The sequence below is a fragment of the Pseudonaja textilis genome, chromosome 5 (genome assembly GCF_049901715.1).
Source record: "Pseudonaja textilis isolate UNSWEBS1 chromosome 5, rPseTex1.2, whole genome shotgun sequence".
NCBI classification, from domain to species: domain Eukaryota; kingdom Metazoa; phylum Chordata; class Lepidosauria; order Squamata; family Elapidae; genus Pseudonaja; species Pseudonaja textilis.
Window position 1 is genome coordinate 43,586,037 of NC_141994.1, and position 12,067 is coordinate 43,598,103.

General features: G+C 36.8%; 1 protein-coding gene across 1 annotated transcript in view; it reads right to left on the minus strand.

Moving 5' to 3' along the window:
* LOC113438245 (sodium-coupled monocarboxylate transporter 1-like) overlaps positions 1 to 5,951 on the minus strand; it is a 29,649-nt gene extending 23,698 nt beyond the window's left edge. Inside the window, exons 1-3 of the mRNA XM_026703530.2 lie at positions 5,421 to 5,951; positions 3,676 to 3,741; positions 2,996 to 3,047 (exon numbers count right to left, since the gene is read on the minus strand). Of these exons, the coding sequence (XP_026559315.2) occupies positions 2,996 to 3,047; positions 3,676 to 3,741; positions 5,421 to 5,795 (493 nt within the window). The 5' untranslated portion in view covers positions 5,796 to 5,951. The remainder of the gene's footprint in view (positions 1 to 2,995; positions 3,048 to 3,675; positions 3,742 to 5,420) is intronic.
* Positions 5,952 to 12,067: the final 6,116 nt, after the last annotated feature.

Sequence of the window (12,067 nt, forward strand, 5' to 3'; positions counted from 1 at the left end):
TTTTGGCTATGTAGTTACAGTGGGCTCTAGCACTTAGGTCATTAGAGATGAGTACTCCAAGATCCTTGACAGAGTTTGGATCATCAACAAGGTCTTGACTATTCAGCCTGCATTTTATTTTCTGATTTTTTTTGCCAATATGTAGGACAAAGCATTTATTTGTTGAGATTTGAAGTTGCCATTTGTTTGACCATTCTGATACAGTCCAGGTCGTTTTGAAAGGTAGCAGTATTGTCTGAGGTGTTGAATAGCTTTACATCATCAGCGAAGAGAACACAGTTGCTCTTGATATGATCACAGAGGTCATTTATGTAGAGTATGAAAAGAGTTGGTCCTAGAACACTGCCTTGGGGGACACCACTGTTGACAGGTACTGTTTTTGATAGGACGCTCCCAATTTTGACCATTTGTTGTCTGTTTGACAGGAATGCTTCTATCCAGTTATGCAGGTGTCCAGAGATACCATAAGATTTTAGTTTTAGGAGTAGTTTGTTGTGTACCACTGAATCAAAGGCTTTACAGAAGTCTATGTAGATTGCATCTATTGCTTTGCCCTGATCGAGTTGTGTAGTCCATATGTTTTTGCAGTGTAAGAGTTGCAGATTACATGATAGTTTTTTCCTGAAACCAAATTGTTTATTAGAGAGTAGGTTGTTTATCTCTAAGTGGAGGATGATGGATTGGTTAATAATTGATGCCATGACTTTACAGGTGACGCAGCATCAAGAGATTGGTCTGTAATTTTCTTTTTTATTATTATTTAAATTTTTTATTCTAGAAAAAAACATTTGACATACATTTAAAACGGATAAATATATATATATATATATATTCTTAAGTTTTTGCGGATACTTACATGTATGGCATTCAGCTTTGTTCGGGTATTTTCCCACGTCATTGTAGTTGTGCTTTTAAAGTTGTAGCAACGTTTCAGCAGAATCTCATCTGCCATCATCAGGCTTCTGTATAGTGTTCATCAGCGTATATTGAGCAATGGTTAATTTTTTTTTCTTTATCTTTATCATTGACATGATCTGCCTTGTTACAATAACTCCTTCGTTCTTTTAATGTTTTAATTTTTTCTATATAGTTTATAATTAAATGCACGTCTTCTGACATTTCCATAACTTATCCAAATATCAAACATTACCTTTTCTTTAACCAATCATAACAAATGTTCCATATTTCATAAGTCACTATCTTGTTAATTTTTTAACAATTTGGTTAGGCTATCCATCTCAGCACATTCATGTATTTTTTTAATTACCATATCCTCTGAAGGAATGAAAGACAGTTTCCAGTTTTGCGTGTAGGTTATTCTGGCCGCAGTTATAATGTGCAAAATTAAATATTGATATTTTTTCTCCATGTTTAAATCTATCATTTTTAACAGAAAGTTTGGTCTGTAGTTTTCAACTAGGCTGGGGTCTCCCTTTTTGAAGATGGGGATGACTGTGGCTTGTGACCATAGTTTTGGCAAGGAGCTGGTCCTGAAAGATTTTTCAAACATTATGCTTAGAGGTTCGGCTATGGCAGTGGGTAGCTTTTTTAAGAAGTAGGCACATATTCCAATAGATAGAGATGGTTTTAGATTGTGTAGTGCTTTTTCAACATTGTCTTCTGTAAAATCGATATGTATTAGATCATTGTAGTTGTCTGTGGTTCAACTAGGAAATACTGGGCATGATCCATTGCTGTTTACAAATACTGAGCCAAAGAATGTGTTAAAGAGGTTGGCTTTAATAGTGTCGTTGTTGCAGTCTTTACCATTAGGTCCTTTCAGGGGTGGGATGGACCTTGAGTCTTTTAGTTTGTTGTTTACAAAATTGTAGAAAGCACGGGTGGAATTGAGGCGTAGAAGGTTTTGCAAGTTCTGAGTGGCTCACAAGCAGGGAACTTACTACAGTGAGAAGAGACAAAGGACTGCCAGAGAGACAGTGCTGTGGCAAGGTGCAAGTGCTTGCAGAGTGGAAGAGGGTGCCACTGTAAGGTGTGAATATGTGTGAGCTGGGGAGAGGATGTGCTGCACCATGCAACTGTGAACAGGCAGTGGAGGGAATGCTGCTGAGAGTTGCAAGTGCATGTGGACTGGGAAAGGATGTTGCAGAACCATACAAGTGCATTCATGCTATGAACAGGTGCTACTATAAAACATGAGTGTAGCTGGGATGGGGAAGAGGATGCTTCTGCCTGAGTGTATACTACAAAATATGAGATCCCTGGGATCTCATGCTCCTTTGTAGAAATCTTCAAGAGAAAAAGCATGGAAGTGTCTTGCTATCTTCCATCAGCTTCTCCATTGGATTTGCTTGTGGGAAGCCAGCAGGGAAGATCACAAATAGTGATCACTTGATCGTGAGGACCCTGGGATGGCCAGAGCTTTCAGATCTGGTTGAAAGTACTACTAATTCAGTACTTTTGTATCTTCAAATGGTCACTGAACAAGTGGACTACATGTAAAGTAAAACTTGAAATGCAACATTCCATAAATAGATTTTAATATAATATTATATAACAGTGTTGCAGGACGGGGGAAATTGATCACAAAACACAATATATGACTTTCCCCCCCACATAACTGATGAACATTTCACATAAAGTCAATTGTATGAATTTATGGATTGCTGTGAGTCACCTAGATTTATTATGTAAGCTAGGGGGCCATAAAAGTCCTCTAAGTAATAAATAAAGAAAATCTGAACAATTAATTTACATAAAATTCAAGAAAACATTGAACTAACAGGAAACTTTTTCCTCAACAAGTTCTTTTTTATAATAAATCAACAGAAAGACAAAATTACTATCAGAAGAATTAAACTTAAAAGTAGGTGTGTGGATGTGAATTAAGACACATTCAGACTTTATTTAATGATACTATGTTTTGTTTACATAGTCATCCTTTTTTTCCAAACTTAATAAAGTTGTAGCTCTAGATTATGCAGCTTTTTCTGTGTTAGAACATTATGTCCTAGTGTGGATAAAATGTTCACACTACCTTTATTCAAAGCCAGTGATGGAGAATATATAACAATGCTGGTGTATAATATCTGCAGAAATAACAGAAAGAAAGAAGCATGAGCACATAGATATCCTCATAAATATTTTTTATGTTAGTTTATACCAAATATAATATGAAGCAATAACTATTCTGTAAATTTACTGTAATAGTTTTGACCAGTACAATGCTAGTTCAAGATGAAAAGAAAAACGAGACTGTAACACCCCACTACAGCTTTGTATTTTTCATTAAGCAACTGTTATTTTATATCTGATTTCTTATAGTAAATTCTCTGTGCCCAGAGTTACAATAGGGTGATCTTTACTTCAGATCAAGTAAAAGAAGAAGAAACCAGTTTACATGATGACTTAATTCTTACTACTAAGAGCCAATAGTAATAGAATAATTATTACCATAGTTTCAATATACCTTTAGTGCTCCATTTCCATACTTTTCATATGTGAGAGATTATATACGGTACCTGCTTTTTCATATAAATATGACCCTTTATAAATTAACTCATTAAAACCAACTTAATTTTAAACTAGGAGCATACCATTTATAATAATATGAAATCTATATATTATATGTAAATAAATAGCATTGCATTCAAAAACTACTGTTTATAATACTTTAAATAAGATTTAAAGATAATAACATTTTGTGCTTCTACTTGCCGTTAATATTACAAACATCATTGTTCCAAGAATACGTATATACTTGTTATAGCGAAGCTCCAAGTACTGCAAGAGAGGTAAGTTATTAAAACAAAGTAAATGTGCTTGTATACAGAAAAGTGCAATGTACAAAAGGAAAAGAGCAAAGAAGTCCTAATGCCCAAATTTTAACTAGAAAGCCAACATAAGAGTTAACACAAATTTATCAGTGAATAATCAGAGGAAGGAAAGGAATTTGCTTGTGAAGTATCAAACATTTTGAGAATAGTTGCAGATTACAATGGAAGCATCTTGAGGAAGGGTGTTACTTACCTTTGGTATTGGTACTTATAAAAAGTGTATTGGAATAACGATTATACGCAGAAAATGACTGCAGTGTAACATGATTACAGAAAAAAATGCAAAAACAATTTTAAGATGCACCAATAAAAATATACTTTGCAAATTGTGGCAAATAATTATCATCTCATATTTTTCTGCTATGATCAAACCCCCACTTTGAGTTGTATGTCCCTCTGGACAGCATACTTGATGAAAGTGAAGAATATGGTACTCTAAAGGGTGAATGAGAAAATTACGATCTTTCATTTCAGAGTGTAAGACATAAAAACAAATTTAAATTACAGGAAGATTCCAATTGAAAGATGAAAAAAGCTTGTGCAGTGCTCCTTTCACTGGATTTGGCCAAGCGGAGGCCAGATAACTCTCTTCCTGAATACTTTATTTGGGATTAATGTACTTATTTACTTAGGGGTCTAAATGGATTCTTCCACTCCTATGTTCAAAGGCTGGTATGGATTGGAATCAAGTATTAGTTTCAATTCTTCTTTAGAATGGGGAGCGATGTGAAAAGATTACATTTTATTCTCATAAAGAGAGATGACTAAAAAAAATAAACAAGGACACAGTTGGGGGAATAAAATTAATAATATATCCATAGTATATATACTGCTCTCATGTTAGAAGATATCTCTTTTTCAGGGAATCTTTATTAAATTATACTTTTGGAACAAAAATTAAAGAACTTATTTTAAGAGAAGCCAGAAAATTGTTCTAAGGCATTATTTTTGCAATATAATAAATTCCACTGAGTTCCAAGAAACCTTAGGTTTCATTTTAAATTAATGTCAGCTTTAGATAACTGGAAACAAGTTTATTTTTTTAAGCATTGTTGTTAATTAGATTAACCATAAATTGTGCCAATGGTTGGTTAATGGATTTTAATAGAATTGAAAAAAGCCCTGAGGTTTAAATTAGCAATGAAAAATATATATTGTACGTATATACTTTATAGATTGCAATTTCTAACGGCAATTGACATAGGAATTACCCAATGAACAACAGGTGGACCTCTCATAGAAATAGGAATTTAGATGGAGGAGTTCTGAAACGTTTTACATTTCACCATTTGTAACTTTAAAATAAACCACTGGTTGAAATCCAAGAAAGGTTCAGAAATTAAAAGCTTTTCTGTTGGGTCTCCGTGCAATTTCAATATGAAAATTAGATAGATAAACTCATTTATCTGGCAAACTCAGCTGGAGAAGAAATAAAAGTCTATGTTTATTCAGTTTATATGCAGTTCATCCCATCTCATTATCCAAGCGAAATGTTACTCTACAAGTCCAGCTCCAGAAAAAAACAGGAAAGTTTTTAACATTAAACTAGAAAGTGTATAGTTATGATGTACCGTGAGAGGTAAATTTCAGCTTGCCACGGCGTAGGAGTATGGCTACTATGCCTACCTCGTAAACGCTTGTGAGTCCCAGGCGATAAAAGACGGGTAGGAACACCTCAGCGATGATCACCACCATGATTGCGTACGAGAAAGCAAAGAGGAGAAAAATACTTCCGAAGCGGTAGACTTCGGCCGGAGTTCCCAGCACTGTCAAGGCCGACATGCAGCTGGTCGCAAGGGAAAATGCCACAGGCAAAAAACTTAGGTTGTGCTCCGCCATCAGAAAGTCCTTATGAGATTTTGGGACTCCCTGGAAGGCGAAGAACACACCGATTATCGCCGACAAAAGCAACATTGTTGAGAAGATGACATAGTCCAGGGTGGTGAAATGTTGACTGAGTACGTCGGGGCCGAGATCGGACTGAGAGCGGGTCATTGGCATGATAATCCGGCCCACTCGAGGGCAGGCAATAGCCTGGGCCAAGTTGAACCTTCCCTTGCGAAGCAACGGCCGCAAGTAAAGCACCTCCCGGTGGTCTAAGGTCGACTCGCCAGCCTGAAGGGCTGCTTTCCTTCCGCAGCCTAACGCAACGCAGGCCCTCCTAGCCGCGTGCTCGGGAAGACACGCGCTGCCAACCGTCCAGACTAGGCCTTCGCGCCCCATTGCTTAGAAACGCTCGCAGAGCCTGGAGAGCACCGTATGGGGCCGTTTTTCCACTTTCGTGCGCTTTTCCACCAGTTTCTCCCGTTTGTTGTAGGCATTCCCTCCTGCGTCGGGTTTTTCTGGTGCCCAGCTGTTCTCTGTCACATTGCTCTTTCTTCATCCCGCATTCCCAACTGAAGTGAACAGACTTTAACACCTAATACCTTCCCTGTTAATTCCATGTTTGATATTTGTGTTATTTTTTTCCTTTATACCTATTTTTTCTTTTGCCAAGACTTTGCAAAATAGCCAACTTTTGGAGGGCGTAGTGAACCAGGCAGATTTTCTGATACTCAAGTGTGCTTCAGAAATACCTTTTAGCTGCAAAAAATATATCTGTCTCTCAAATACTTCTTCCAGTGCCAAAAATGGGTGGCTCTAAAGATTGTTCCAATTATCATACAATTGCTCTCATCTCTCACTTCAGCAAGATTCTGCTTAAAATTATTCAACAATGTCTAGCAGCAACCATCAAAAGAATTGCCAGATATCCAAGCCAGCATACGAAGTGGGGAGTGGGTCATAGCACCTGCGACCATATTGGGTATCTTTGCTGGATCATGGAAAAAACTTGTGAAGATCATTTATATGTGCTTCATCTGTCTAGCCCAGATCAGATCAAATCCTGAAATAAAAGGATTGAAGATTAGAAAAGAGGAATACAAAGTATAGGCATTTGTGGACAATTTGGTGTTTTTCATTGAAGAACCAATAGAGACAGGGAATAATTTGATACAAGAAATAGAAAGATATGGGATGGTAGCAGGGTTGAAAATTAATAGAGAAAAGACAAAAATATTAGACAAAAATTTGACGGAACCCCCCCCCAAAAAAAAAAAAAAAAGTTTTAGAAACAGAGATTGGGTTGCAAATTGAAAAAAGAATTAAGTATTTAGGAAGTTGGCTAATAGGGAGATATTCCTCTATAAAAGAAGACAATTATAAGACACTGATACAACTAAAGAAAGATTTAATAATTTGGGATAAATTATATAATAAAGAAACTTAATTGCAGGAAATATGACTTCAGCAACAGAGTGGTCAATGTCTGGAATACTCTACCTGACTCTGTGGTTTTTTCCCCAAACCCCAAAAACTTTAACCTTAGACTGTCTACTATTGACCTTACCCCTTTCCTAAGAAGTCTGTAGGGGACATGCATAGTATCTACCGTCCCTGTCCTATTGTTTCTTTTATATTTTTTTTATTTTTCTTATATGTATCCATGTATTTATAACTATGTTTTTACTTATATCTATTATCTTGTAAGCAATTGACAAATAAATAAATAAAATAAAATGTCTATTAGGAAGAATAGCTATGATAAAAATTAATGTGTTACTGAAATTATTGTATTGTTTTCAAACAATCCCTATAAAATTAGACAATAAACTTTTGAAGAATGAAAAAGAATAGTTACAAAATTTATATGGCTGGGCAAGAAAGCATGAATAAGCTTAAAAGATGTTACAAAATAGCAGAAGTAGAGGTGGCTTTGGACTCCCAAATTGGGAATTATACTATCAGGCTGCGATCCTAACCTGGATTAAAGAGTGGATAAATTTAAAAAATAAAAGGATTTTAACAATTGAAGGCCATGAACTACAAGCAGGATGGCATTCCTTCTATGGAATAAAAGAAATAAGTCACACTCATATTTTTACACACATCAAATAAGGGAATCACTAATACAAACATGGGAAAAAATAAAAAGAAACACTACATGAAATTACCGGGTTGGGTCTCACTTATGGAAACAACAATATATCCAAATACAATGGACACAAAGAAAATGATTAAATATAAAGAACTATTAGACAGGGAAACATTAAAATGAATTGAAAAAACTAGGGTATAATTTTAGACTGGTGGCCATATTTACAAATACAGATGAGATATAGAAATGACTTAGAGGAACATGGAATTGAAAAGGAATTACAACAATTGGATCAAATCTTAATATGTAAAGAATAAAGACTTATAACAAGATTGTATAATTATTTACTAGGAGTGGAACTGGAGGTAGAGATAGTGAATGGACCAATGATAGCTTGAGCAAAGAATATAGGTCACAGTATAAAACTAGATGATTGGGAAAGATTATGGACCAAAAATTTCAAATTAACATTGTCAATAGCTTATAAAGAAAATCAGTATAAAATGTTCTATAGATGGCATTTAGCGCCAGCGAGATTGGAAAAAATATACCCAAATACAAAATTAGAATGCTGGAAATGTAAACAGAAAAATGGAACATTTTTTTCACATTTTTCACGTTGCTGGGTTGATACATGGGAAATTATAACTAGTTTGTAGTATTGGTGGAACTGAATAAAACGTGTCTCATCGATAACCCACACCAACATTTACATAAGCAGAGGGATTATTAAGCACAAAGGTACTTTTGTATGCTTCATGTTTAGCCCATTAGCTGTTAAATTGGAACCTGCTGTGAGAAGGTAGACATAGATCATTAGCAATAGATTATTACTAAATGTTAGCTGCACAGATTTGTTGTATAGCGCCCCACTGGGTCTAACTATAATACTGGAACATAGGTCAGTTAAAATCTGTATGCTTAGGTGTGGTGGAATCCCTAGATACATTAGAGGGGAGAGTAAAGAGGCTGGCTAGTTTAGAGTCACTTCATGGGAGGAAAAGGCCAGACTCCTGAAACCTTTATCTGCTTGTTCTCAAGAAAATGCAATTAGTCTACTCTAGCAAGATTCTTGTAATTAGGAGAACAACATAAAACTACTTTGACCTGCTCATGGAGTCATTCTTGTGCCTGACATTAAGCTACCACATAATCTATCTCATCCTGTTCCAGGAATTTCTGCAAAAACCTATGTTGTTGTTAGTTGTGAAGTCGTGTCTGACCCATCACGACCCCATGGACAACGTTCCTCCAGGCCTTCCTGTCCTCTACCATCCTCCAGAGTCCATTTAAACTCAGGTTGACTGCTTCAGTGACTCCATCCAGCCACCTCATTCTCTGTCATCCCATTTTTCTATTGCCCTCAATCTTTCCCAGCATTAGGCTCTTCTCCAATGAGTCCTTCTTTCTCATTAGGTGGCCAAAGTATTTGAGTTTCATCTTCAGAATCTGACCCTCTAAAGAGCAGTCAGGGTTGATCTCCTCTGGGACTGACCAGATTGATCGCCTTGCAGTCCAAGGGACTCACAGGTGTCTTCTCCAGGATCGTAGCTCAAAGGCCTCAATTCTTTGGTGCTCAGCCTTTCTTATGGTCCAACTTTCACAGCCATACATAGTAACTGGGAAAACCATAGCCTTGACTATGCACACTTTTGTTGGCAGGGTGATGTCTCTGCTTTTTAGTGTGCTGTCTAGATTTGCCATAGCTTTCCTCCCCAGGAGCATCTTTTAATTTCTTGGCTGCAGTCCCCATCTGCGGTGATCTTGGAGCCCAGGAAAATAAAAACTGTCACTACCTCCATTTCTTCCCTATCTATTTGCCAGAAATTGAGAGGACCGGATGCCATGGTTTTAGTTTTCTTAATGTTCAGTTTTAAGCAAACTTTTGCATCACGAAGCTCTTTAGTTTCTCTTCACTTTCTGCCATTAAAGTGGTATCATCTGCATATCTGAGATTGTTGATATTTCTCCTGGCAATCTTAATTCAAACTTTTGATTAATCTAGCCCTGCCTTTCTAATGATGTGCTCTGCATAAAAGTTAAATAGGCAGGGCAACATTATATAGCCTTGCGGGACTCCTTTCCCAATTTTGAACCAAGCAGTGGTTCCGAGTCCAGTTTTCACTGTTGCTTCTTGATCCGCAAGAGACAAATAATATAGTCTGGTACTCCCATCTCTTTAAGAACTTGCCACAATTCGTTGTGATCCACACAATCAAAGGCTTTAGAATAGTCAATGAAGCAGAAATAGATGTTTTTCTGGAATCCCTAGCTTTCTCCATGATGCAGTGTTTGTTGGCAATTTGATCTCTAGTTCCTCTGCCTCTTCGAAATCCTGCCTGTACTTCTGGTAGTTCTCTATCCACATAATGCTGTAGCCTAGCTTGTAGGATTTTAAGTATAACTTTACTAGCATGTGAAATGAGTGCAATGGTGCAATAGTTTGAACATTCTTTAGCATTGCCTTTCTTTGGAATTGGAATGTAAACTGACCTTTTCCAATCCTGTGGCCACTGTTGAGTTTTCCAAATTTGCTGGAAAATTGAGTGTAGCACTTTAACTGCATCATATTTTAAGATTTTGAATAGCTCAGCTGGAATATTGTCACCTCCATTAGCTTTGTTGTTGCTCAGATTTCCAAAGGCCTATTTCACTTCGCATTCTAGGATGTCTGTCTCAAGGTCAGTGATCATCCCATCGTGGTTATCAGGGATGCTAAGCTCGTTCTTGTATAATTCTTCTGTGTAATTTTGCCACCTCTTCTTAATCTCTTCTGTCTCTGTTAGGTCCCTGCCATTTTTTTCCTTTATCATGCTCATCTTTGCATGAAACATTCCCTTCATATCTCCAATTTTCTTGAAGAGATCTCTGGTCCTCCCTATTCTATTGTTTTCTTTTATTTCTTTGCACTGTTCATTTAAGAAGGCATTCTTATCTCTTCTAGCTATTCTCTGGAATTCTGCATTCAATTGGGTTTATCTTTCTCCCTTGCCTTTCACTTCCCTTCTTTCTTCAGCTATTTGCAAAGCTTCCTCAGACAGCCATTTTGCTTTCTTGTGTTTCTTTTTATTTGGGATGGTTTTAGTTGCTACCTCATGTACAATGTTGCAAACTTCCATCCATAGTTCTTCAGGCACTCTGTCTATCAGATCTAATTCCTTAAATCTATTTGTTACCTCTACTATATATTCATCAGGGATATGATTTAGTTCATACCTGAGTGCCTAGTGCTTTTCCCTGCTTTCTTCAATTTAAGCCTAAATTTTGCAATGAGAAGCTCCTGATCTGAGCCACAGCCAGCTCCTGGTCTTGTTTTTACTGACTGTATAGACCAGAGCTTCTCTATCTTTGGCTACAGAGCACATAGTCAATCTGATTTCTGTGTTGATCATCTGGTGATGTCCATGTGTAGAGCTCTCTTGGGTTGTTGGAAAAGAGCGTTTGCTATGACCATCATATTCTCTTGACAAACTTCTATCAGCCTGTGCCCTGCTTCATTTTGTACTCCGTCCAAACTTGCCTGTTATTCCGGTTCTCTTTTGGCTTCCTACTTTAGCATTCCAATTCCCCATGATGATAAGTACATCATTTTTTAGTGTTAATTCTATAAGGTGCTGCAGGGCTTCATAGAACTGGTCAATTTCATCCTCTTCAGCACCAGTGGTTGGGGCATAGACTTGGACTACTGTCATATTGAATGGTTTTCCTTGGATATGAACTGAGATCATTCTGTCACTTTGAGGATTGTATCCCAGTATTGCTTTTCCTACTCATTTATTGACCAATTGTCCATTTTAGTTCATTGATTCCAAAGATGTTGATGTTCAGTCTTGTCATCTCTTGTTTGACCATGTCCAGCTTGCCTTGATTCATGGATATCTCATTCCAGATTCCTATGGAGAATAGATCTTTGCAGCATCGAACTTTCCTTTCACAACCAGATGTATCAACAGCTGAGCATCCTTTTGGCTTTAGTCCAGTTGCTTCATTCTTTCTGGTGCTACTAGTACTAGCCCTCTGCTCTTCCCCAGTGGCATATTGGACACCTTCCGACCTGAGGGGCTTATCTTCCAGCATCATATCAAGCATCATATCAGCATCATAGCAAATACCTATAGCTACTTATAAAAAAGTGTATTTTAAAAAAGTATTATTTAGCCAGGTTTCTTGAAGCTGAAGTGTTCAGATTCAGAAACATAAATCATGAAAATCTGAAAGGGATTTTTAAACTTTATATTCTAAAATTCAGGGTAGTAGATTATAAATCCCCTTCAATAAATTAAATTGGGGTATTCAATATATATATTAAGACACTTGGCTGTATCTGGATATTTCTTGGGAAGTTTTGGAGGAA